Below are 26,167 nucleotides of genomic sequence, written 5' to 3'. Positions count from 1 at the left end.
GAACATAAACACACACTGAATCCCAGCCCTTGGAAGTCTCAGCTGGAGGCAACCCTCAGCAAAATCCCACCATGGGGATCCGACCCACCTCCGTGCTGGCATACTGTTCCCACATCTTCCGGCGGCTCTCTGCAGCCCCTAAACACCTCCTCCTCCCTCCCTCTGTGCTGATTCTGCTCATAAAACACTTCTTTCTCAACCCACATTATCCCCCAGGATAAGCAGCTCCTTCTCTCTGCGGGAGAGGGACAGCTCTCTGCCAGCACTCGACACAGCTCTCTGACACTTCGCCCAAGTGACAGGTCAGGCCAGGCAGTTCTGCCAAAACCAATCATGCCATTTCTAAAAACCTCTTATACCATACTTAAAATTCTATTTGGAAAAATAACTTTTGTCTGTGATATGTTAAAGCTCAAAGATGATAATAAAAATGATCTTGGGATATGGTGACGGGGTAAGAATAAAACTTCTAATTATAAAGAATTCAAAGCACTACATTTATAACATCTCTAAAGATTTAAAAAAAAAATGCCTCAGCAGTCCATGGACCAAGTTCATGAGCCTCCAGAGCCTCTTCTCTATATATCTCACAGTGATATTCAAACTACATTGACAGTTACTTGCAGTAAGAGACACATTTTACATTTTGACGCAGTTCACTCCTGCCTATATATGTGTATATCAAATAAAAATTGTATGAGGCCAGGAGTAGTGGCTCATGCCTATAATCCCAGTACTTTGGGAAGCCAAGGTAGGAGGATTGTTTGAGCTCAGGAGTTTGAGACCAGCCTGAGCAACACAGGGAGACCCTATCTCTATAAAAATTTTTAGAAATTAGCCAGGCATGATGGCATGTGACTCTGGTCCCAGCTACTCATGAGAATGAGGTGGGAGAATCTCTTGAGCCTGGGAGGTTGAAGATGCAGTCAGCTATGATTGTACCACTGCACTCCAGCCTGTGCAACAGACAAAGACTCTTTCTCAAAAAAAAAAAAAAAAAGTTTCATAAAATGACACCTACCCTTCCTGAGAGCGATGCACTGTGATATTTTCTGTTCCACTTTCTTTATGGTGTTCTTGACCTATTATATTGATTTTATGACCTCTAATGAGTGATGATCCACAGTTTAAGAAACATACACAGAAGAATTCAAGAAAACTTTCCAGAGTGGGGTTGCAATCTGATATAAGGGTTAAGGGCAACAGGACATTGAAGTCACGCAGTCTGGGCTTGAAATATAAGTTGGAATCTCCTGTGACTCAGGTGTGTGTAGCATAAGGGAAGTAAGATGAGGTATGAAGTCTCATTGCTTGGATATGAATCCCAGCTCTCCTCTCTGGTAGCTGGATAACCTGGAACAAGCCATTCCCATGTCATTCCCTAGGCTTAGTCGGATTAGGACTCTCTGTCCACAGTGCCAGTAAGTACAGTTTATGAATCTGGATAGTAACTAAATCAGTACTGTGAATGAACCAAGATATAGTTTGAAATGAACCTCTAAGAAAGACGTAGAAGCATTTGGTGAACCCCAGAGAGCATCCCCCAAATGCGCCCACACAAAACCATCTATAGGGACAAGGCACTCATTCCCCCAGCTGCTGGGAAAACCAATGGCTCACAGCTGTGTCCTCCCTGGGAATCCTCCCCGAAGAACAGAGCTGCTTTGCCCAAGGTAATGTTACCTTCCAAAGAGCAGCCCACAACCAATGTCCACTTAATGCATTGGCTTGTCCCAGTTCTGAAGGGCCATCTCAGCTCCAGTCATGGGATTGGCTTTGGCCTCTATTACAACTATTGCACCACAGTTCAACTACCTCTTCCCTGCTTCCCTCTATCCCTTATAGATGTTGTTCCCACGAGCTACATCCCCAATAAACCACCTGCATGCAAATCTTCATCTTTTAAGACAATTTATCAATGACGCTAGCCAGAGTTGCAGAAGAACTAAGTAATGATGAGGTCTTTAGGAGATTTTTACAAGGGCATATTTAAGAACTTATATTCTTTTCTATAACTAACATTTAATGAGTAGTCATGTGATTTTCGTTTTTGGTTTTTGTTTGTTTGTTTGTTTGTAGTTTTTGTTGTTGTTGTTGTTGTTTGCCTGTCTCAATGAATCCACATAGAACTCTGAGAGGTAGGCTCCATGCCATTATCTTCATTTCACAGACAAAGAAACTGAAGATTAAAGAGAAAGATGCTTAAGACCCCACATGTGATTGGGGAAGAACTGAGGCCTGAACCCACGCTCTTGACCAGTAAGTCATCGGACCTTATCCACACTCCATCACAGCTCTGTAATCACACCGACCACACTGTGTTGCAAGAACTCACTTGCACACCTGTCTGTCTCTCTCTCTGTCTCTCTTTGATCTCTCCCTCTTCAAGTGCAGAGGCTTTGTGTTCCTTTCTCTGAGTCTCAAGCTTTTAGGCAGTGCCAAGTGGTAGTTAACAGTAGTATTTGGTGGCAGTATTCAGTAGCAATGGTGGTAGTATTCAGTGTTGCGTGTGCACTAAGCCCTGGGCTGTATCCTTTGCATACAGCATCTCATCTGGCCCTACCATTTCCCTAGGAGGTAGGTAGTATTATTATCAGTTGTAAATGTTGAGCACTCATCTGGGGCCTGCCTTTGATCAAGTTAATTTTCGGAAATGCACACCAGACTGGAGTATGTTTTTAGACAGCCAAGCAATGGCGAGGATGACACTGAAATTAGTGTGGTGGGTTCCAAAAATATCACAAATTATTTGCAGCTTCTCCCATCAAGAGGAGGTGTCTATTCTCTTCTCTATTTCCTCCTTTATTTCTGGGGTGGGCTTGTGATTTGCTTTCACTAGGGAATATGGCAGAAGTGATATTATGCATGTCCTGAGCCTAGACTTCAAGAAGCTCTGCAGCCCTTGCTCACGCCCAGAGAATGCACCCATCAGCACGTGACCATGCTCAGGATAGCCCACTGGAAGATGAAAGACCTGAAGAGAGGCCCCGTTGTCCTAGACATCCCTGCTGAGGCCCCAGGCAGGTAAATGAGCCCAGCCAAGAACAATCAATCCCTGCCCAGACCAGATTGAGCTGGTCACCCAGCTGAGCCCAGCCCAAGTTACTGACCCATAGAAACTAAAACTAAATAAAAGAGTGGTTACTTGAAGCCATTAAGCCTTGAGGTTATGTGCTATCTAGCAATAAATAACTGATTTGTTGGGTGTCCAGTCAAATACCTTGAAGTAGAAACAACAAAGGATTCTTCTATATGATAAGTCAGCTTAGAAGAGAACTAACCCGGCCTCAGAGAGATCTGCTTGGGATGTCCATAGGTGATATGGCTTGGCTGTGTCCCCGCCCAAATCTCATCTTGAATTGTAGCTCTCATAATCCCCATGTGTCATGAGAAGGACCTGGCAGGAGGTAATGGAATCATGGGGGTGGGTTTTTTGGTGCTGTTCTCGTGATAGTGAATACGTCTTACGAGATCTGATGGTTTTATAAAGGGCAGTTCCCCTGCGCATGCTCTCTTGCCTGCCGCCATGTAAGAAGTGCCTTGATCTTCCTTCACCTTCTGCCATGATTGTGAGGCCTCCCCAGTTATGCTGAACTGTGAGTCAATTAAGCCTCTTTCCTTTATAAATTACCCAGTCTCAGGTATGCCTTTATTAGCAGCATGAGAATGGACTAATACAACAGGCAACCAAGAGGCGAGAACTCTGATTGACTGAAAAACTGGAAAGTCTGACAAGAACCAGATTGTTCTAATAACTAAAAACAAGAAGAGTGCTTCTTTATTTCACTTTTAGGAACACAAATAGACCTCACTCTTTCCCTACTATGTTTGATAAGATAAAGACTTCTAGAGTTTCACATCTTAGTTTTACCAGTCAAGTGAGAGATAAAACTAGATACATCACCACAAAGAAAGACAAAGGGGATATGGCTTTGGGCTTTGGAAACTGGAGCAAGATTTACTGAGTTCATCAAAACCTGTTTTCTTTTCCTCCTGGACAGAGAGCTAGTTGACATGTCCCAGCATTCCTTTCAGTTGGTTGCCTCTTTGCCTGGGTTCTGGCAAATAGAATGTGAGCAGACGTGATGTGACTTCCTTCCCCAGCTGAAGTGGTTGTGAAATGAGTGTGCTTTCTCGATTTCCCTTTCCCCCTCCACTGACCCAGTGGGGAGGACCCTGGGGTCCTGTGTGACTCTGTGGAAGATGTCTTGACAAGGGCCACCTGCACTGGTTAGTGACATGAGTGAGAAATAAACCCCCTTCTATCAAGCCACTGAGACTTCAAGGTTTGTCTGTTACAGCAGCTTTAATAGATTCTTACTAATACAGAATTTTTGGAATTTAAGCCCTAAAAATAGTTTGTGAGCTCAAGTTTTCCTAGTATTTACAGAGCTAAATTATTGGGTGGAAAAACTGTCAGAATGCCCTGGCTTCCTTGTTGAACAGTCTGGAACCTATGGGCAACATTGAAACGGGAAGCAGATGTTCCCCCAAAGAAGGCAAACGGCACCATTCCCCAATGGGTGACTCCAGAAGGTGCCTGTCTCCCATACGGATTTCACTTCCTCTGTGCAAAACTAAAAAAGTCCCAGCTAACATTTCTCAGGCTCAGCCTCAGTAACTTAAAGCTCTGTGCTTTCTAAATTTTTTAACAGAAAAGTGGGCATAAGTCAATGGAGTTGCATAACAGAACAGTGGGCATAAGTTGAGGAACAGATGAAAGTAATCGTAGGTGACAGAGGTTAGGATAGTGATTACTCCTGAAGGATACAGTGGATAGGGACTGCGAGATGCTTCTGGGGGTACCAAAATGTTCTGTTTCTTGATCTGGATGTCAATCAATTCTTCTTAAACTCTTCCAAAAAATTGAGGGAATATTTCCAAACTCATTATCCAAGACTATCATACCAAAGTCAAACAAAAACATGACAAGAGAAGAAAATTATAAACCAATATCCCTGATGAACATAGATGGAAAAAAATCCTCAACAAAATATTAGCAAACCAAATTAAAAGAATTTTATTCACCATGATCAAGTGGGATTTCTCCCTGGGATGCAAGGATGGTTCAACACATAGAAATCAATAAATGTGATACCCATGTTAAAAAAATAAAGGACAAAAATCACTTGATCATCTCAATAGAGGCAGAAAAAAAAGCATTTGAAAAAATTTAACCTTCTTTCATGAAAAAAGTACTCAGCAGATAAGGTATAAAGGAAATGCATTCAACACAATAAACTCTATGGCCTCTATTATGACAAGCTCGTAGCTAACATCATTCTCAACACTGAAAAGTTGCAAGCCTTTCCTCTAAGATCAGGATGCCCACTCTCACCCCTTCTTTTCAATAGAGTACTGGAAGTCCCGGCCAGAGTAATTAGGAAAAAGAAAGAAATAAAAGGCATCCTAATAGGAAAGGAAGAAGTGAAACTGTCTCTATTTCTTGACAAGGTGATTTTATATACAGAAAACCCTAAAGAATTCACCAAAACAAAAACAGTTAGAACTGATCAACAAATTCAATAAAGTTGTAGGATGCAAAACCAACACACAAACAGTCGTGTTTCTATATTAGAATACCTAATTATTCTAATTTTCTATACTAGCATATCTGATAACAAACTACCAGACTAGAAAAGTAAGAAAACAAATTCATTTACAATAGCAGCAAAAAGAAATTACCTAGGTGTAAATGTAACCAAGGAGGTAAACGATCTGTACACTGAAAACTATAAAACACTGATGAAAGAAACTGAGGAAAACATAAATAAATGAAAAGATATCCCGTGTTCATGGATTGGACAAATTAATATTGTGAAAATGTCCATACTATCCAAAGCAATCTACAGATTCAATGCAATTCTTATCAAAATTCCAATGTCATTTTTCACAGAAATAGTAAAAACAACCCCTAAGTTCATACAGGACCACAAAAGACCCCCAAATAGCCAAATCTTGAGCAAAAAGAACAAAGCTGGAAGAATCACACTCCTTGATTTCAAAACACATTATAAAGCAATTGTAATCAAAACAGTACAGTACTAGCATAAAAATAGATGCATCAACCAATGGAACAAGATAGAAAGCCCAGAAATAAATCCGCACATTTATAGCCAACTGATTTTTGATAAAGGTGCCAAAAACACACAATGAGGGAAAGGACAGTCTCTTCAGTAAATGGTGTTGGGAAAACTGGATATCCACAGGTAGAAGAATGAAATTAGACCCTTATCTTACAAACCACATACACAACCAACTCAAAATTGATTAAAGACTTAACACCTGAAACTATAAAACTGCTAGAGAAAAATATAGGGGAAAAACTCCACAACACTGGTTTGGGCAATGATTAAGCAAAAGCAAAAGGAGACAAATGGGAAGGCATCAAACTGAAAGCTTCTTCACAGCAAAGGAAACAATTAACAAAGTGAAGAGACAGCCCACAGAATGGGAAAAATATTTGCAAACGCTGTATCTGACAAGAGATTAATACCCAAAATATACAAAGAACTCAAACAACTCAATAGCAAGAAAACAAATAACCTGATTTAAAAATGGGATCTGAACAGATATTACTCAAAAGAAGACACACAAGTGGCCAATAGGTACATGAAAAAATGTTCATCACACTAAGCACTAGGGAAATGCAAATTAAAACCACAGTGAGGTATCACCTCACACCTGTTAGAATGGCTTTTATCAAAAAGATAAAAAATAACATGTTGGAGAACATATAGAGAAAAGGGGACCAATACATTGTGGGTGGGAATGTAAGTTAGTATGGCCTTACGAAAAACAGTACTAAAAGTTTCTCAAAAAAAATCTAAAAAGTGAACTACCACAGGGCATGGTGGCTCACGCCTGTAATCCCAGCACTTTGGGAGGCCAAGGCAGGTGGATCACCTGAGGTCAGGAGTTTGAGACCAGCCTCACCAATACAGTGAAACCCCGTCTCTACCAAAAATACAGAATTAGCCAGGCATGGTGGTACAAGCCTGTAATCCCAGCTACTTGGGAGGCCAAGGCAGGAGAATCTCTTGAACCTGAGAGGTGGAGGTTACAGTGAGCCGAGATCGCACCATGGCACTCCAGCCTGGGCAACAAGAGCAAAACTCAGTCTCAAATTTAAAAAAAAAAATTTAAAAACTACAATACAATCCAGTAATCCCACTTCTGGGTATATATTTAAAGCAACTGAAATCAATATGTCAAAGAATATGTGCATTCCCATGTTTGTTGCAGTATTATTTACAATAGCAAAGATATGGTATCAACCTAAATGTTCAATAGAGAATGAATGAATAAAGAAAACACAGTATATACACATAACGGAATCCTACCCAGACTTAAAAATTCTATCACTTGTGACAATATACATGAATCTGGAGAACAACATACAAAGTAAAATAAGCCAGAAACAGACAAATACAGCATGATCTCACTTATACGTGGAATCTAATAAAGTTGTAGTCATAGAAGTAGAGAGTAGAAGGATGGTTACCAGAATCTGGGGTGGAGGGAGGGTGTTGTTGATCAAAGGACACAAAGTTTCAGATAGACAAGGGGAACAGGTTTGGAGATCCATTGCATAGCAGGGTAACACAGTCAATAATAAATGTATCATATATTTCAAATAACTAAGTAAATTTCAAGTGTCTCACCAAAAAAATAAGTATACAAACTGATGGTTATGTTAACTAGCTTGAATTAACCATGCCACATTGTATACATTTATCAAAACATTACATTGCACATAAATTATGATTTGTCAATCAAAAATAATATTAATAGTTTTTTTTTAAAAAGCTAGCCAACAAAAGATGAATATCCAACTGAAATAAAAAGAAGTCCTTCTCTATACTATATGTCAATCCTGTTTTCCTAAGTGCATTGTTTGGCTCAGAAAGAATTATCAATACCCTCAGCCATAAATTTTGCCACAAAATGTATCCAGATAACTACCAAAAAAAATCCACACACACACACAAAAATATCCAAATAACTATCAAATCTTCATTTGTAGCACTGACTAAATTCTAAAGAATGGTCTCTACCTTTAGGGAGGGAAAGAAGATCTTTAATATAGGGCCATCCCATAAAAATCACTGCCCTGACTATCCCAACAAGACAAGCGACCATCCTGCAGACTTCACCCTCCACCTTCACCCACACTACTTGCCAGCATCTTCAACCGAAAAGGGATATAAACACTCCACCCAAAGGGTGAAGGGAACCCAAATTTAGAAGAGTGAAATGGTCACAAATCTATTTAAAGTTGAAATGCTACCAATACATTTTTGAAATGAGGTCAGCCGATGGGGTGATCACAGATTGCAATTCAACTTTCTGAGGTTTCCCACAAATTAAAGCATCGCAAGCCAGGAAAGGGTTTCTCAGAAAGCACTGTGCTCACCCACGCTCAAATCACCTCTCTGGCCCCAGTCAAGCATTTCTCTCTCAGATCCACGGTAAGGTGCAGCTAATGCTATTGACCATGACATGTAAGCACATCCACTCTTGCATCGTCTCCTTGATTCAAGAGCATTCATCTTGCCTCCCCAACAGGATTATAAACTCAGTAAGGACAAGGACAGTGCCCAGTCCTAGGAAGAACAGAAATAACTACCATTTATCAAGTGCTTACTGTATATATGTCAGGTAGGGTGCTAAGAAACACTTCACATAAACTAGGTTTTATTATTATATCCTTTCAACTATGAAAAAACAGAAGCTCAAAGAGGTTAAGTAACTTGCTTAAGGTCCCACGGCAAGAAGTCAAGATTTAAACCAAAGCCTTTCTTTCTCCAAAACACCAACTCTTCACCACCATGTGCAGCATGTACTCAATAAACACGTACCCACTGGGTGACAGCAGTGGAGAGGGAGAAGGAGTGGGAGGATGCCTTTCAGAGGAAAATTCATTTCTACGGCCCTCCACGTCTAAGGATGCAGTGAAGAGAGATATCCCTATTGATAGAACCATAAAAATAACCTAGTAACCACCCTCAAAATAGAACAATCAACAATATGACTGACATGAAATTCCAAATATGTCTTTAGGGTGTGAAAAATAGCAACAGCCCCGAGGTGCTCCGGTAAGGCACCCCCACTGCTTATAAATGGCCATTTCAGTTTCTCCTGCCTGACTTCCATCCCTGCAGGCCTGGAATTTCAGGATTTGAGTCATGGCAAGTATTGTTGCCAAAGGCATCTCATGCTCCTCTTTTTCAAACATTTGGCCATTTCACTCACCCCCACACATCCCACTTTAAAACGGTGACAACAACCACTTCCTAGTCACTACACTGCCTTCACAGGGGCCAACCCCTGTGATGTGACGTTTGTCTCCCACCTGCTCCTCCCTCCCTCACACCCTCTTCTTCCTGTCCCCTGCATATGCCCTATTCTCTCTCCTCACTATCTCAACTGCCTTGTCCGTCCTGTGCCTGAAACACCCTCCCCTGCCCTCATCCCCTTGTCAATCTGGGAACTCCCACTCCTGCTGTAAGACTGTTCCCAAATGTCACCTCCTCTGTGGAATCTTCACCGGTCCGAGGAGGAGCAGGGATGCCATCCAAAGTGTTTTTACATCCTTGGTGTAGCACTTTACATTATGTCTCAGAACTAATTGGCCATGTGCTATTCTCCTTTTAAAAGACCAGGAAGATCTTTAAGGGTGAGGACAGTGTCTTATTTCTCTTCAAAGCCCATATGGCAACCTGACATTATACAATATATTTGTTCTATGTTATTTACTTATCACTGTTATTCTACTAGAATGTAAATTCCATGAAGTCAGTGATGCTGCTTTGTTCACTGTTCTAGTTCCAATGCCTAGAACAGTACCTGATATGTGGTAGGCACCCAATAAATATATATTAGATGAATAGAAAAATGGTTGGATAGCTGGATGGATGGGTGGATGGATGAATGGATGGATGGATGGATGGGTGGATGGATGGATGGAAGAATAGCTGGGTGGATGGGTGGATGGATGGATGGATGAATGGATGAATGGATGGATGGATGGGTGGATGGATGGATGGAAGAATGGCTGGGTGGATGGGTGGATGGATGGATGGATGAATGAATGGATGGATTGCTGGATGGGTGGGTGGATGGGTGGATAGATAGATAGATAGATAGATAGATAGATAGATAGATAGATAGGGGCAGGATCATATTTTACCCACCCAAAGGTCATGAAGACATGGAGAAGCAGAACCAGGATTTAAAATTAGGTCAGATTTGAGCTTGAACTCTCAAGTCCAATTTGATACTCCCTCCCTAGAGGCCCAAAGTCTGGTCTCTGGGAAGTAGCAAGATGAAAGAAAAAAGAAAGCTAGAATTCAACCCAGGAACATGGTTATGGTTGAACTAATGATGCTGCATATCTTGAACCAGTTAATTTCCATCTACTTAGCCACTTCCAAGACCAAATAAGAGTGGATCAGAGCTCTCTGGTCTGGGATTGAGTTCTCCTCCTGACTCTGTAGGGCAACTTTCTGCCTGTGGGCTGGGGGGGAAGGAGATGCCCAGGAGACCACAAACAAGCAGGACAAATGTCAATTAAAAGGTAATAACAACCATGGTAATGATTAACTGCTTAGCACTTCTGAATAAAAGCTGCCATCTCTACCAGATCCTGTCCTTGCTGTTCCTCTCAACCCTCTAGAACACTAAGCATCCTTACAACACCAAAAATTTCCAGGAAAGACCCTGAACTTCCCTTCTCTATTCACAAGGAGGAACAGCCAGTACAGAATCAAGCCCAGGGTAGAACAGAACCAGGCTCAACATCAGGTAAAAGTGTAACACCGCTGACCCAAAAGAAAAAGTCGGTTCACAGATAGAAACTGATTTTTTTTTTTTTTTTTAAGACACAGTCTCTGTCGCTGGGCTGGAGTGCAGTGGTGCGATCTTGGCTCACTGCAACCTCTGCCTCCTGGGTTCAAGCGATTCTTCTGCCTCAGCCTCCCTAGTAGCTGGGACTACAGGCACACGCCACCACGCCCAGCTAGCTTTTGTATTTTTAGTCGTGAAGAGGTTTCACCATGTTGGCCAGGCTGGTCTCGAATTCCTGATCTCAGGTGATCCACCCACCTCAGTCTCCCAAAGTGCTGGGATTACAGGCATGAGCCACCACACCCGGCCCATATTTTTATATTCTCATAATTCCCTGTAGTTCCTTTATAATAATTAAAAAAAAAGAATATTCAACAGGTATCTACTAAGTGTCCAGATTTGTGTTAGAGGGGTGTTAAAGACATATTAATACCAACTGAGACTTTCTCCTTAATGAAATCAGAAAGACAGACTTGACAAAAGTCCTTTTTCTGTAAGTGAGTCAACACTGTTTATTGTTAAACTACTTACAAAGTATCTTCTGAACAAGAGAAAATACTGTCCAAGTCAAAGGAATGAAGAGTTATAATATATCAGAGATGGACACAGGGTGAGGAAGGTATTTGGGAGGCAATGTGAGTAATCTTGTGCCCCCTGAAAACGGACTTTCAGCTCAAAACGCCTCTCACTGAAATGCTGTGCTCTCTTTTTATTTATTTTCAATTTATTAGCCCAGACTTGCTCCTCCACCTCTGAAATTGTCTGATTTTTCTTCTTTAGAACAGCCACCTCAAACTGCAAACCCTAAACAAAAAGGAAGTCAGCTCATTATCTGAGTCATTAACTAAGAGGAGATGAAGTTCTCTGTCAAACTGGGAAAGAAGCCATCTCAAAGTAACAGGCTAGTTCTACCAAATACTTACTCATCTTACTTGCAGCCATGATACAAATAAATATTTAGGCTTTTTCCATAGAATGTCACAAAGATAAGTCTCCTGCACATATTTTGTTTTGTTTTGTTTTTAATTGAGATAGGGTCTCGTTATGTTGCCCAGGCTGGTCTCGAACTGCTGGCCTCAAGCAATCCTCTTGCCTTGGCCTTCTGGAGTGCTGGGATTACAGGCATGAGCCACTGCCTTCAGCCCTGTTGTATATATTATCCAGGATATGGGCAGTTTTACGATACAGATTTCTAGCTGTAGTTCCTTGACAACTCAGACTTTCTCCAGTTACCTCAGAAAATGAGAATGAAAAGTTGGGCTTTTTTTTTTTTTAATTCCCAGACCACTGACTGTATCCCCAGCCATTACATAAGTTAGCTTCCCATTATATATTCTCCTAGTACCCAGTGCATTTTCTTCAAAGTACCTAATAAAAATGAGATTAAATATGGGTGCAATGATCTGTAGAATGTCTTATCTCCCCCCACTACATCATAAGCTCCATTACAACAGAAATCTTCTCAATCTCATTCATGACCGTATTTCGTCACCTAAAATAGCTCCTGACACATAGAACTTGACACATAGAACTTAACCAGTGAGGCCAGGCATGGTGGCTGTCTCCTGTAATCCCAGCACTTCATGAGGTTGAGGTGGGCAGATCACTTGAGGTCATAGAGACCAGCCTGGCCAGCATGGTGAAACCCTGTCTCTACTAAAAATGCAAAAGTTAGCTGGGTGTGGTGGCACGAGCCTGTAACCACAGCTACTTGGGAGACTGAGCAGAAGAATCACTTGAACCTGGAAGGCGGAGGTTACAGTGAACCAAGATGGCACTACTGCATTCCAGCCTGGGTGAAAGAGTGAGATCCTGTCTAAAGCAAAAAAAAAAAAAGAAAGAAAGAGAGAGAGAGAGAACTTTTAGAAGGAGAATGGAAAGATGGGTGAATGGATGGATGCATGGATGGACAAATAGATAAATGGAAAAACAGATGATGAAAAGAGAGATGGATGGACAAATGGAGGGATGGAGGGATGAATAAATGAATGTATGTGGTGAACAGACGAATTTCCTACTGGATTTTCAAGCAGCCACCACACCTCCAAATGCCATATGTAAACACTGAGGATGTTGTATTCTCTGTAAAAAGGCTAACATTCTATCTATGGAATTTCACACAATTTCAATGAGGAGATTGGATGAATGAAGTCAAAGAATTCATGTTATTAGAGCAAATGCCAGAACATAAAGGACTTACCTTTGAAGGCATCAATCAGAAACAAACTTTTCAGCAGATCCCCCTATCTATCCAAGAATTAATTGAACTGCATAGTTACAAGACCAGACCATAGCTTTTAAATTATACTTAGTAATTTAATGACTTGTATCTGAAAAGTAGCAAAAGATGATGCATATTGTGAAAATTATGACATATTGATCTACTTACATATATGTGTGTGTATACACGTGTGTGTGTGTGTGTGTGATGGAAACAGAGAGACAGAGACAGAAGGATAAGCAGAGACGAGAAAAGAGAGACTCCAACAGTACAAATGTATATAAAATTATTTTCAAACCTTCAGTTAATTTTTTGACCAATTGCCTTCTTCTATATCTTCTTTTTATTGGCCTAGATACATTATAAACATGCTGCATCTAGTTGTGGGCAGTATCTGGAGTATCATTAGTGCTCGGAAATAATATATTTTTTAAAAATTATTTCCTAAGAATCTGTATATCATATCATCTAGGTTTTCAAAGGTCATATTTTCCATATTTACTTAGAAAGACGTTCTGTTGCCCAGTGACAAAGCTTCAGGCTCCTCCTGAGTGCTCCACAGTGAAAAATGAATTTGCTGTTGCCTATCCAACAAATCAGCCCTCCTTTTTAAGACTCAGCGTTAACCCACTCAAAGATTCTTATTTTGATTGGGACATTGAGCCTGAAATCCCTCTTCAGGTGGAAAAAAAAAGAAAAAAGCCAGATCATCAAACACGAAGTCAAAAAGCCTCTGCCTTTTATTCACATAGAAGCCCACAGGACACATTTAGAATAAGCTAAAAGGTGAGTGGAGTTTGGCTCACAGGTCTCTGGGGTCTGCTTCTGGGAAGAAAGAGAAGTGAAACAATAGAAGTAACCTCTAAACTTGCAGCCTGACTTGGTGATTTTTTGAAAAAATGGCCCTCTTTATGATTTTACTAAGAAAATTCAACCTGAAGTGCATGAGGTCATATTATACATTTCTAGGGAACACTGCCCAAAATAAAATTAACCTTTGATTCATTTTTTGTTACATAAATACACGTATGCTATGCTAATCTACATGTGTTAATTACCCACTAAAATAAACTTATGTTTGATAGGGTGAATATTGAAAAAAACAACAATGGTTGGAGCCATGTCATGACTTGGGGTTTTTTAAGAATAATTACAACTACAAGATTTAAAAATCTGTTTTCTAATCCACATGGGAAAAAGAAGAGCTGACTTACTCATTATCATCAATTCTAGCTTTTCATAGAAAATAAAATTAACCTTTCATTTTTTGTGGTATAAAAAAGTGCAAACTCTTCTAATCTACATGTGTTAACTACACACTAAAATAAATTTATATTTGATTTGATAGAATTGACATTGATGAAAACAACCGTGGTCGGAGTCATGTCAGGCTTTGGGGTTTTTTAAGAATAATTTCAATTAGAAGATTTAAAAACATGTTTTCTAATCTACATGAGAAAAAAAAGAGCCAACTTACTCATTATAATCATCAGTTCTAGCTTTTCATAGAAAATTTGTGTGCTGGGGTTTTTCTAGAGAGTCCATGGCAAGTTCAGATCTTTCTCAGAAGAAAAGACAATGCTAACCAGGCCTGGGTTTCTGGGCCCAGACACTGAACTGAGCACTCACTGGTGTTACCCAATACCTAGGAAGAAATACATCCAAGAAGAGAAACTCTCTTAAGTACATGAAAGAGGCCTAGTCATTTAACAAGTTCCAGAATGAACTCTGTCCCACTTTGACACAGTTTCCTACTGCTAATCAAGTGATACTGATGGTCTCACTTAGAGTCGTTGATACTTGCTGTGGCTATTTCTCATGCACCACCTCTTTATTTTTCACCATAACCCTTTGAGTTAGGTGCTATTATCCCCATTTTCCAGATGAGGAGACCAAGGTTGCTACTGGGGGATGACTCGCCCAAGGTCACAGAGGGAGTAAGCGACCCATCACAGATATATACCCAGTTCTACTGGACTCCAACTCCTTGCTAAGAATTCCGAATCTCTCTATTTTATTGCCTATTTCTACCAAATTCACTTCCTTTACAAAAACAAACAAAAAACACTTCGGAAGGCCAAAGCAGAATGAGACTCCTGGCTGGCGGCCAGGAGTTTGAGACCAGGCACAGGCAGCAAAGCAAGACCCGCTATCTCTACAAAAAAAATTTAAAATTAAAAAATATATATTTGGCCAGGTTCAGTGGCTCACACCTGTAATCCCAGCACTTTGGGAAGCTAAGGCGGGCAGATCACCTGAGGTCAGGAGTTCGAGACCAGCCTAACCAACATGGCAAAACTCCACCTCTACTAAAAATATAAAAATTAGCTAGGTATGGTGGCACATGCCTGTAGTCCCAGCTACTCAAGAAGCTGAGGCACAAGAATCACTTGAACTCGGGAAGTGGAGGTTGCAGTGAGCTAAGATCATGCCACCGCACCCCAGCCTGGATGACAGAATGGACTCCGTCTCAAAAAAAAAAAAAAAAAAGGGCGTGGTGACACACACCTGCAGTCCCAGCTACTCAGGAGACTGAGGCAGGAGAATCGCTTGAGCTCAGGAGTTTGAGGCTGCAGTGAGCTATGATCATGTCACTGCCCTCCAGCCTGGGCTATACAGTGAGACCTTGTCTCTAAGAACAAAATTTAAAAAAAAAAAAAAAAAAAAGGAAGAAGGCTTTTCTCGCTGCCAAACTGTAAAGTCTTCTGAGAATAAGAGTCTCATTATACCCAATGGCTTGGGTAGAATTAATTAATTACAACTAAAGCTCAAATGTGGGTCCTAAGTTCCTGTAAAGAATGCCATAGAGACAGCCGGCACGGTGGCTCATGCCTGTAATCCCAACACTTTGGGAGTCCACGGCAAGTGAATCACCTGAGGTCAGAAGTTCGAGACCAGCCTGGCCAACATGGTGAAACCCCATCTCTACATAATTTTGTAAAAATACAAAAATTAGCCAGGCATGGTGGTGGGCCCCCATAATCCCACATAATCCCAGTTATTTGGATGGCTGAGGCAGAAGAATCACTTGAACCCCGGGAGATGGAGGTTACCATGAGTTGAAATGGTGCCACTGCACTCCAGCCTAGACAACAGAGAGAGACTCCGTCTTGAAAAAAAAAAAAAAAAGGAAAAGAAAAAATAATGCCATAGAGAGAAATCTGCCTTGCTTGTCAAAGGAGTTCCACTTCTACTCTAGAATTTAGGCAATTTTACAATAGGGATCTTCAGCCCCAGTTGCCTGTCATCAAATACATTCTTAAATTACCTCCCAGAGAGTGGTTTTATAAGAAATAGACAGAGTGGAAACAAAAAGGGAGAAATTACGTGGCAGTCAACCTAAAGTTTTGTCCTATCATCATACAAAAGCAAGAAAATCGATTCTTAAGCTCCCCTGAGCATGTAGAAATCCATAATTTCCCATGGTTTATGAGTTTTCCATCCTTCCTCTCCCAACCCATAGCAGTGTACCCAATTTCCATATAGAGCATGAAGGTAACTCTCAATGGTTTCTTTGCCTTGAGATCATCCTACATACCTCCTACCGGAGTGGCAGAGACAATATCCTCTCTCTGCTTATATTTTTGAAATGGAAACATCCTCTAAATAGTGGCTGCCTGAAATAAACACTACATTTCCCACATGCTGCCTCGCAGCAAGGTGTGGGTATGTGATTAAACCCTAGCTAATAGGATATGAGTCGAAGGATCTTGAGCAGCTTCCCCAAGTGACACCGAGCATGTGCTATTTGCCCTTCTTTACCCCTTTCTTCCTTCCTGCTAGCTGAAAGAAGGGTATGAGGACTCCACAGTCTAGCATCCTTCTTGGATCAGGAGGTAATTGTCACTCCCCAGGGATGGCGGAGCAGAAAACTGAAAGGAACTTGAGGCCCTGGGTTCTGGATTGCTGACTTAAGTGAGCTCATAAAACCTTATGTGTTTTGTATAAACTGTTGATTCCATTGTAAGTGGATTCACTTTCAGAGGAAATATCTGGTACCAAGAACAATCAGATACTAAGGAACTCCTCAGTGGTTCCAGAATTAGTCCCAGGCAATGCTGAGTACCAGGGATAAATTTCCCTCCTTCCTGTATGTTCCCATTCTAAACATCTCAATTTCAGGGACTGCCAATCTGCCCCTCCCCTCACTCCTCCCTACTCCTGCCCAAATGGAATACGCTGTCAAAGCAGCTACACAGAGTGACCAGAAGTTCATGGCTGAATTTTGACTCTTACCTGGCAGGCAGTTCCACAGCCAAGCAACCCTGCAGAGCCAGTCTTCTCTCGTACCAGCTGCCCCACCATTGGGGTAGTCTGGGGACATCATAAGAGCTGATATTTTCTGAAGATACTCTGTGCCAAGCTCTGGCCCAAGAATCTTGGATACTGCAATGAGTTGGAGCTGCTCAGCCACACTATGGTACTGTTACTGGCTCCGTTTTATAGACAAGGAGGCTGAGATACAGAGAAGCTAAGTAATATGCCTGAGAAGTCTCAAAGCCAGGATTCAGACCGACAGGGACTTGCCTGGTAGCCTGTGCACAGGCCCACTTCTCTACACTGCCTCTTGGTCGGGAGGCAGGGAAGAGAAAAAGAAAGGCAATTTTAAAAAAAGACACTCCAGAGGGGCATAGCGGCTCACACCTATAATCCTAACACTGCGGAGCTGAGGTGGGAGGACTGCTTGAAGCCAGGAGTTCAAGACCAGTCTAGGCAACATCGCAAGACCCCTTCTCTACAAAAGTTGTTTTAAAATTAGACAGGCGTGGTGGTGTGTACCTGTAGTTCCAACTACTCAGGAGGCTGATGCGGTAGGACCGCTTGAGCCCATGAGTTTGAGGCTGTAGTAAGCTCTGATCATACCACTGTACTCAGCCTGGGCAACAGAGTGAGACTCTGTCAAAAAAAAAAAAGACACTCCTATCTCTAAAGTGGCCATATTTCATGACAAACTTTAATTCTGCCTTTTTCTCATAACATCAAAAAAGTCCTGTTATCTTCCAGACTTTGAGTTAGAGGATCTCCTATTTCAGAGGTGTCATGCCTTGCACATTCCAAAGTGACTTTCCCATCCATCAATAACAACAGAGCAGGTGGCGAAGAAGAGCCGTGGTAAAAATGTTTAAAAATCGCCCCCGGCCTCAGCAAGAGACAAAGACTGAAACTGATTCATGGAAGTGAAAGGCAACCTCAAAGAAGAAATTACACATTCCAGCATCAAGACACTATTGGCGTTTTGTTTGAGGGGTCAAAGTTCTAGAAAACAGTCCAAACTTGTTTGCACGAGGGCCTAAGTTGTTGCCACTTAAAAAGACATGAGGAGTCCTCTGGTGTGGTGCAGTGGATCCAAATCTTGGTAAGAGAGGCTGCGTAGGTTGGCAGGGCTCACTGAGCCCACTGGGGCCTCGATCTCAGAAGAGTATGCACAAGTCTCAGAGGAGCACAGTGCCATGCTGCCAGCAAGCAAACATTCTGCACCACTGACGATGCCACCTACACTCACTAGGGATCACTTTACTTTTCCCTGGAGGGTGGAGGTGCAGCCACAAAACTGTCAGTCAGTGCTAAATCACATGTCAGACTCTTCCACACTCAAATACTTTCTTTTGATTTAAACTCAGCTCACCAGGGTGGTGGTCAATTTGCCCCTAAAGATACAATACCCTAGAAATGCACTGTTTCTTACCAAACTCAATCTCGCCAAGTCTAAGAGTGGAAAATTAAAATTAAAAAAAAAAAATACACACACAAACTTTCCAGATGAGAGGTTGCAAATTTAAATGCCTACAGGGGCCAGAAATGGGTGAAGTGGTCCCAATTGGAATCAACTGAGACAAAATGGTAAAGCTGTTCCCCATCTACGACAACGGCTCTCAGCTCCAAATGATTGTTTTCACGCGAAAGTCAGACCATTTCTCAGCAGAGTTAAAGTTGGAAATTAGGATGTGCATGTGAAATCTCCCGGCTCTAAAATGTTCACATCAAATTCACAAATAAGACACCCTAAGGGCTACACAGAACTGCGGGTGACTTTTGGTCCTGGAGAGCCAATTTGCAATCTGTGTTTCAGACATGAGCCCCAAAGACGGGGGAGGGGGCACCTTACACGTGATCAAGTCACCACCAGCAGGTTTGATACCCCTGGTTAGGGTCCAGGATCTGAAGCCAGATGCAAGAACTCAGGTAACCAGTGCCCTGGAGACCTTTCTGTTTCTACCCAGAAGATAGGGTGATTTAAACCAGGATCTGAGAAACACCCCCTCTGGAACTACTTCTTTCAGAGAGAGAGGAGGCCCAGGAGACAAACACAGTCGTCTTTCTAGGTGATGTACCATCTGCAAAGGAGCAGCAGCCACCTGCGGAGACCTCTGCAAGGCAGGGCGAGGCAGAACCTCCCTGGGTGAGATAAGGAAGGGACATGGGCAGAGAAAGGGGGAGGAACTAAGAAGGACAGGTTCTCCCAGAAACGTCCCGGGAAGACACTTTCTCCCCCAACAGAACTGACCATGCCAGGATTGCTTCAGGAGGCTGCTTTGACTCTTCCAGAGCAGGGAAGGCAGGAAGGGTAGGTGCACTTCCTTGGCATATAAGCCTCCCAGGGCCATCGGCCCAGTCACGCACACACCCCTTAAAAGGACCCTGTTGTGGTGAAGAATTCCTAGCCTGGGAGGTCACTCTGACCAACGTAATTCTTTCACTCTCTGCCTGACTCAGTAACTTCTTCTATAAAGTCTTTTTCACCCTCTCTTCCCACAAATAGCATCCCCAAAGCCCCAGAGCCTACCTTGGCACTGGAATCCCTGCTTCCCGAAGCCCCTGCAAAAGCAGAAGGAGGTGTATGTCAGGCAGCCTGGGGGGGCCGAGCCTCCAGCTAGTTCCCCACAGAGTCACCCCCCTTCCTCCCTGCCTCTGTACCCCAGGTGCAAACTCCCAGCCACAGGCCGGTGCCCAAGAGTCTTCCGCCTTTGTGGGGGTAGGTGGGAGCTCAGCTGTAACCCTCATCTCCCTTCACTCCTGCAGAAGAGAGAAGGCTGCGACCACCAGGTGGCAGGATAGTGGGGAGCGTTTCCCGGGGTAGGGGCTGAAGGCAGGCGGTAGATCTGCCCATAGATGCCCCAGCACCCTTAGTAAAAGAGAAGAGATAAAGACGCACTCCGAGAGAGGGCGAGTGACCCCGCGGCGGTGGTGTCCCCTGGGAGGGGGACTGGGGAGGAAACGATGCCCCACTACTAAAGGGACCGGGGAAGAAAGGGGCCCTCAGTGATGTGACCGAGGAGTGGAAAGGGGAACCCAGGCCCTTGGGAAGGGGCAATGGGAGATAACACAGGGCGCTGCTCGGAGGCAAAGAGGAGGGAGAAAGGATGTCCCATGCCCGCAGGGAGATAGAGAAGGACACCCAGGGCGCTGCCCTCCGGAAACAAGGGGTGGGGGGCGAGGGCTCCTCGCGCCCGGAAGCAGCCGGAGAGATAGGGAACCCCGAGTCAGAGAGCACCCGAGGCGCTGCCCTCCAGAGAAGGCACAGACCCCGAGCGCTCCTAGCCAGCTGGAGCAAAGGCGCCCGCGACGCTGCCCCTGGGCGCTCTAGAGGCGCCTGGGAGCAGGAGAGGGCAGGAGGCGCCCCGCGGAGGACCGTCTGGGACCGGGGTAGGGACAGGGCAACCGCAGGACTGTCCATCCGGGAGTCCCGGACAGCAGGGTCCGGAGCGGGGAGTCCGGGGACGCGGGGTTCCGGGGCGCGGAGGGCGCAGAGGGCGCGGAGAGCGGGTCCCCGGCGCGGCGCTGCCCTCGGGGGCCCGGAAAGGTGCCCTGAGCGCGCGCTCACCAGATGAAGTCGGTGCAGTGGCTGCAGAAGGTGGGCTGCTTGAAGAAGCGGGCGGTAAATTTGTGGTTCTTGACCTCGTGCACATTCTTCTGCCGGAGGGCGCCTTTGCGGGCGAAGCGCACGGTGCTCTCCTCGCCCTCGCTCGGCGGCGGCCCCGCAGCCGGGTCAGCCATCTTGCGCGCGGGGAGCCGGAGCCCGAGAGGTGCCGGCCCCGGGGCCCCGGGACCGCGGGCTGCGGGCCGGGGAGGAGCTGGAGGCGGCGGCCGCTGCTGCACCCGGGGCCGCGGGCGCTTCCCCTGCGCCGGCTCTGGCGGCCGCGGCGCGCGGAGCCGGGGCTGTCACTCGCCCAGCTGCTGCTGCTCGTCCAGCTGCGCTTGGCACCGCTGGCCCCAGCTGCGGGGGAGGGAGGCGGAGCCCCGGGCCAGCCCCGCCCTCCTCATTTGCATCGCGTCCAGGCCCCGCCCAGCGCCGCCAGCTGCTTTACATATCCGCGCCCGGGCTGCCGTGGGCCTCGCGGCTAAGCGTGCACAGCCGCAGCTCTGCAGCGTTGGGACCGCAGCCCGGGGTCGCCGGACCCAAGCCTCGCCCCTCACCCCACCCCGTGCTCGGCCCCCGGGGCTGCGTTCAAGAGATGTGCCCCTGGGAGGAGCGAGAGTGGAAGGACCTACGGGGCGAAGGAGAGCTGGTGGAAGGGGTGGGGCGCAGCGAATTCCACCCCGGCCTCTGCGGAGACTGGTACCCATCCACCCCCATCCATCCCATTGGTCATTCTGCACGCGTCTCCTGGAGGGATGGGCTCCCGCTGTCACTCATTCGGAAAGGCTTGTGGCAGCACACACTTACACACACATACACACACACGTTCCGCAGAGGTAGGGGAGGAGCGATCTTTATTTTATATATCTCTAACTCCACCACAAAGAAGATTCTTGGCTTTGCCTGCCCCCTGCACGTTTGGAAGAGAACTCCCTACCTTCTGTTCATCCCCTCTGCAAACCGACTCCGTTTCCCCAACTGTAACATAGGGCTAACAGTGTGGGGGGGAAGGATTTCAGTAGATCATTATTTTTCCAAATTTCGTTCATTTCTGACTCATCTTCACAAATTCTGGTCGTATTTGTGCACCCTCTGGCGGGGGGTGGGGAAAGCCTGTCTCTTTTGGTCTGAGTTTGAATAACAAGAGGTATCTATGTTATCAAAATATCTCCAGGTGCCGTCATCTGTCCTAAGCATCTTCGACTGAAGTCATCTTTTATTTGTTAAGAGAGGAAATTAATAAATGCTAGAGGAGTGTTAAAGACATTAACATCAAACCAGGACTCTCTCCTTGATGTGATCTGAAGGTAACTGAAAGGGTAATAATTGTCTACAATGTGTAATTCAATATTATTTAGCGCCCTGTTTGTGCACAAGGCCTAAACATACCCACAGCCACCATGTCCCCCACTCTGGGAACAGAGAGCTTCATTAGACCATGAGCTACTTCACTAGACCTAGGTTCTGTGAGACCAGGGGGGTTGCTCACCACCATGTCGCCCAGCACCAAGCTCAGTGCCTGACACCTCCCAAGAGCCCAGTAAATATTGGTTGATTGAGTGAGGGCATAGATGAACAAGTGAATGAATGAAGACTTAAAGGACGGCACTCCTTACCCCCACTCACACCCAGTAGGTGTTTAATAATAAATATCAAGTGATTGATGGGCGTCAGGTACTTGTGCTGTCGTATTTAGCCCCCATGACAATGCTATGTAGATCTGGTAACTTTCGTTATGGATAAGGATGGGGAGGTTCAGAGTGATTAAGATACACCCACAGTCATACCATTGCTGAATGGTGATTGGGCTGGCCTGACTACAAAGCATCCTGGTGACAAAGAGGTGAACCTGAGTAGTGGTGGATGAAGGCGGGCAGGCTGGAGTTGCACGAGTTCAGGTCCCACTATGACAATTTTGCCTGGAAGCTGCTAAGTGGTAAGTCATTATTAGGTAGCATGTCGAAAGCAAGGGCTGCAATAATAGAATGTCCCTCTCCTACATAGTAATTCAAAGGTAAGGAGGAAAAAATAGCATTCACTTTTAAGGTTGACATGTTTGGGAAACTAGATGTGCCTGTCTATTATTAGTCCTTTAAGAGGCCCCACCACCTCCCAGTGAGGCTTGGGAAAACATCCCAGGAGACATTGCTGCTTGAAGTAGTTTTCCTTTGAACTGATGAGCTGGAAGCTCACAGTCCACATCCTGCCTTTTGAATGAAGTGCCCTGGATGACTTTGGTCTGTAACAACAAACAGTACCTCATGGCGCCAGGGCCTGGGGATGCAAGGGCTGTGGATGGAGAAGAGCCACTTGGTTCTTGAAGGCATTGCACCAACTGAGGATGAGAAATGTGGTTCCCATTGGACCCAGACTCCTGTAGGTCAGGGGTCTCAAAGTGGTAGCTCCAGATGCTCTATTTTTGTTAAGATAGCCCAATGGTTTTTTTAATTATTGTTATTATTCAAGTGTCATAGAATTTTACCTAAATATCCAGATTCTGATTTATCTAGGAAAAAAAAGATATAGCTAAATGGAGCCTACATTCCTGCACTCACTCATACATTTGTTCTTTCAATCAACAAATTGCTTATTAAGCACCCACTAGGTGCTGTTCCAGATACTGTTAAACAAACCAGACAGAGGTCCCTGCCCACATGGAGCTTATAGTCTAATGGGGAAGGGACAGTAATAACCTAACCAACTAATGAATCCATACCAGGTGGGGTATAATAGAATGTTCGTAAAGAAAAATAAAGCATTATTATAAAGACCATAGGTAAAGCCTTTATAATATGGGGACATCTGAGCAAGGCCTGAATAAAGTCAGAGGGTGAGCCAGGGGACTATCGAGAGTTTCCAGACAGAGAAAACAGCAAATGCAAAGAGCCTGGGGGAGGATCATGCTTGGTATATTGGAGAAACAGCGAGAAGGCCTCAGTGGTTGGATGAACAGAGAGGATAAAGGACTTATGAGATGAGGTCAGGGAGGTAGCACGGCCCCAAAGGGCTTTGTAAATGTGATAAGGAGTTTGGATTTCACTCCAGTGAATGGAAGCCATTGGAGGGTTGGAAGCTGAGGAGTAGCCTGATATGACTTATGGGGTTTTCTTTTTAAAAGCTTACCCTAGCTACTATGTGGAAATTAGAGGAGAAAGGGTGGAGGCAGGAATAGCAGTGAATAGGTCAAATAAGCAGATCAGGCAAGAGATTAGGGCAACATGGCATAGTGCCACCTGGTGCTGCAGGGCAGCGGCTCTCGTGTCACCAGAGCCCCCCAGGCCTGCTCTGTTCATGAAGGAGTGAATGCTGGTCACTCGAAAGATTTCAGAGACAGTGAGATGGTAGGTTGCTCTGGCTGGGAGTGGAGTCCAAGGTCCCTTTGCTCCAGACCTGTGGCTGCCATAAAAAATCATAACAAAACAGGGTGGCTAGAAATAACAAAAATTTATTCTCTCATCATTCTAGTGGCCAGAAACCATAAATCAAGGTGTCAGCAGGGCCACATTCCCTCTGGAAGTTTCAGAGGGGAACGCTTCCTTGCCTCTTGTGGCCTCTGGAGGCCATCAGCATTCCTTGGCTTCCCTGGCTTGTCGCCACATCACTCCCATCCTCCTCTGTCTTTACATAACCCTCTCCTCTGCGTGCCTATCTTCACCCCTTCTGTTTGTCTAATATCACCTGTATATCTCTTTTTTATTTTTTTTTCAAGATGGAGTTTTACTCTTGTTGCCTAGGCTGGAGTACAATGGCATGGTCTCGGCTCACTGCAATCTCCGCCTCCCAGGTTCAAGTGATTTTCCTGCCTCAGCCTCCGCAGTAGCTGGGATTACAGGTACCCGCCACCACGCCTGGCTAATCTTTGTGTTTTTAGTAGAAACAGGGTTTCACCATGTTGGCCAGGCTGGTCTCAAACTCCTGACCTCCGGTGATCTGCCCGCCTTCAGCCTCCCAAGTGCTAGGATTACAGGTGTGAGCCACCTCACTGGCCCTATCCCTTAATTATCTCTTATATGGACACTGGTCCTTGGATTTAGGGCTCCCCTGGATAATCCGAGATGATCTCTTCATCTTAGAATCCTTAATACAGTTACATCTGCAAAGACCCCTTTGCCAAATAAAATAACATTCACAGGTTCCAGGAATTATAACATGGGTATACCTTCATGCAGGCTACCATTTAAATGACTACAGTGATAACCCTGGGCAAGTCACTTACTTCCTCCTTCTGTGTCTCATTTTCCTCTTCTCTAAGGAAGGACAAGGATGGAGTAGTTTGTCTCTCAACCCCTTTATTCTTTTGTTTTTTGTTTTGTTTGGTTTTGGTTTTCTTTGAGATGGAGTCTTGCTCTGTCACCCAGGCTGGAGTGCAGTGGTACGACATCGGCTTACTGCAACTACCACCTCCCAGGTTCAAACTATTCTCCTGCCTCAGCCTCCCAAGTAGCTAGGATTACAGGTATGTGCCACCACACACAGCTAATTTTTGTATTTTCAGTAGAGACAGTGTTTCACCATGTTGGCCAGGCTGTTCTCAAACTCCTGACTTCAGGTGATCCACCCGCGTCAGCCTCCCAAAGTGCTGGGATTACAGGCATGAGCCACCGTGCCCGGCCTCAATCCCTTTGTTCTAAGGATGCACTCTTCAACACAGTTGTCACAGTACCCACATGTGGCTGCTGAGCATTTGAAATGTGGCTAGTCTGAATTGAGATATGATTTCAAACATAAAAATATACACTAAATTTCAAGCATGCAGTATGAAAAATAATGTAAAATACCTCATAAATAATTTTTATCAGCCTAGCATGGTGGTACATACCTATAGTCCTATCTACCTGGGAGGCTGAGGCAAGAGGATTGCTTGAGCCTAGGAGATTGAGGCTGCAGTGAGCCATGATCACAGCACTGTACTCCAGCCTGGGTGACACAGCAAAACCCTGTCTCCAAATAATTATAATTATAATAATGATTACTATTATGATCTTTATTGCATATTGAAATAACATTTCTGATCTATTTGGATAATCAAATTTCTGTCTCAAATTAATTTCACCTTTTCTATTTGTTTATATTTTTTGTAATGTACCTGCTGGAAAATGTGAAATTATTTATGTGGCCTGCATTATATGTACTTGGGCAGCTCTGTTCTAAAGAATAGATTTAAAATTATATCAAGTAACCTAATAAAAACAACTGGATACTATAAAGGAAAGTTCATCTCTATTCCATGTGGCATCAGC

General features: G+C 44.3%; 1 protein-coding gene across 2 annotated transcripts in view; it reads right to left on the bottom strand.

The window, feature by feature from the left end:
* The window catches only part of PRKCB (protein kinase C beta), a 382,686-nt gene extending 361,392 nt beyond the window's left edge, over positions 1-21,294 (bottom strand). For both annotated transcript variants that reach the window (XM_023189314.1, XM_023189313.1), the window contains exons 1-2: positions 20,892-21,294; positions 19,854-19,885 (exon numbers count right to left, since the gene is read on the bottom strand). In XM_023189314.1, the coding sequence (XP_023045082.1) occupies positions 19,854-19,885; positions 20,892-21,064 (205 nt within the window). In that variant the 5' untranslated portion in view covers positions 21,065-21,294. The remainder of the gene's footprint in view (positions 1-19,853; positions 19,886-20,891) is intronic.
* Between the last annotated feature and the right edge of the window lie 4,873 nt (positions 21,295-26,167).

Source organism: Piliocolobus tephrosceles, chromosome 17, assembly GCF_002776525.5.
Source record: "Piliocolobus tephrosceles isolate RC106 chromosome 17, ASM277652v3, whole genome shotgun sequence".
In the NCBI taxonomy this organism is placed as follows: Eukaryota; Metazoa; Chordata; class Mammalia; order Primates; family Cercopithecidae; genus Piliocolobus; species Piliocolobus tephrosceles.
The sequence above is the reverse complement of the archived record's forward strand: the minus strand, read 5'-3'. Positions and strand labels throughout refer to the sequence as shown.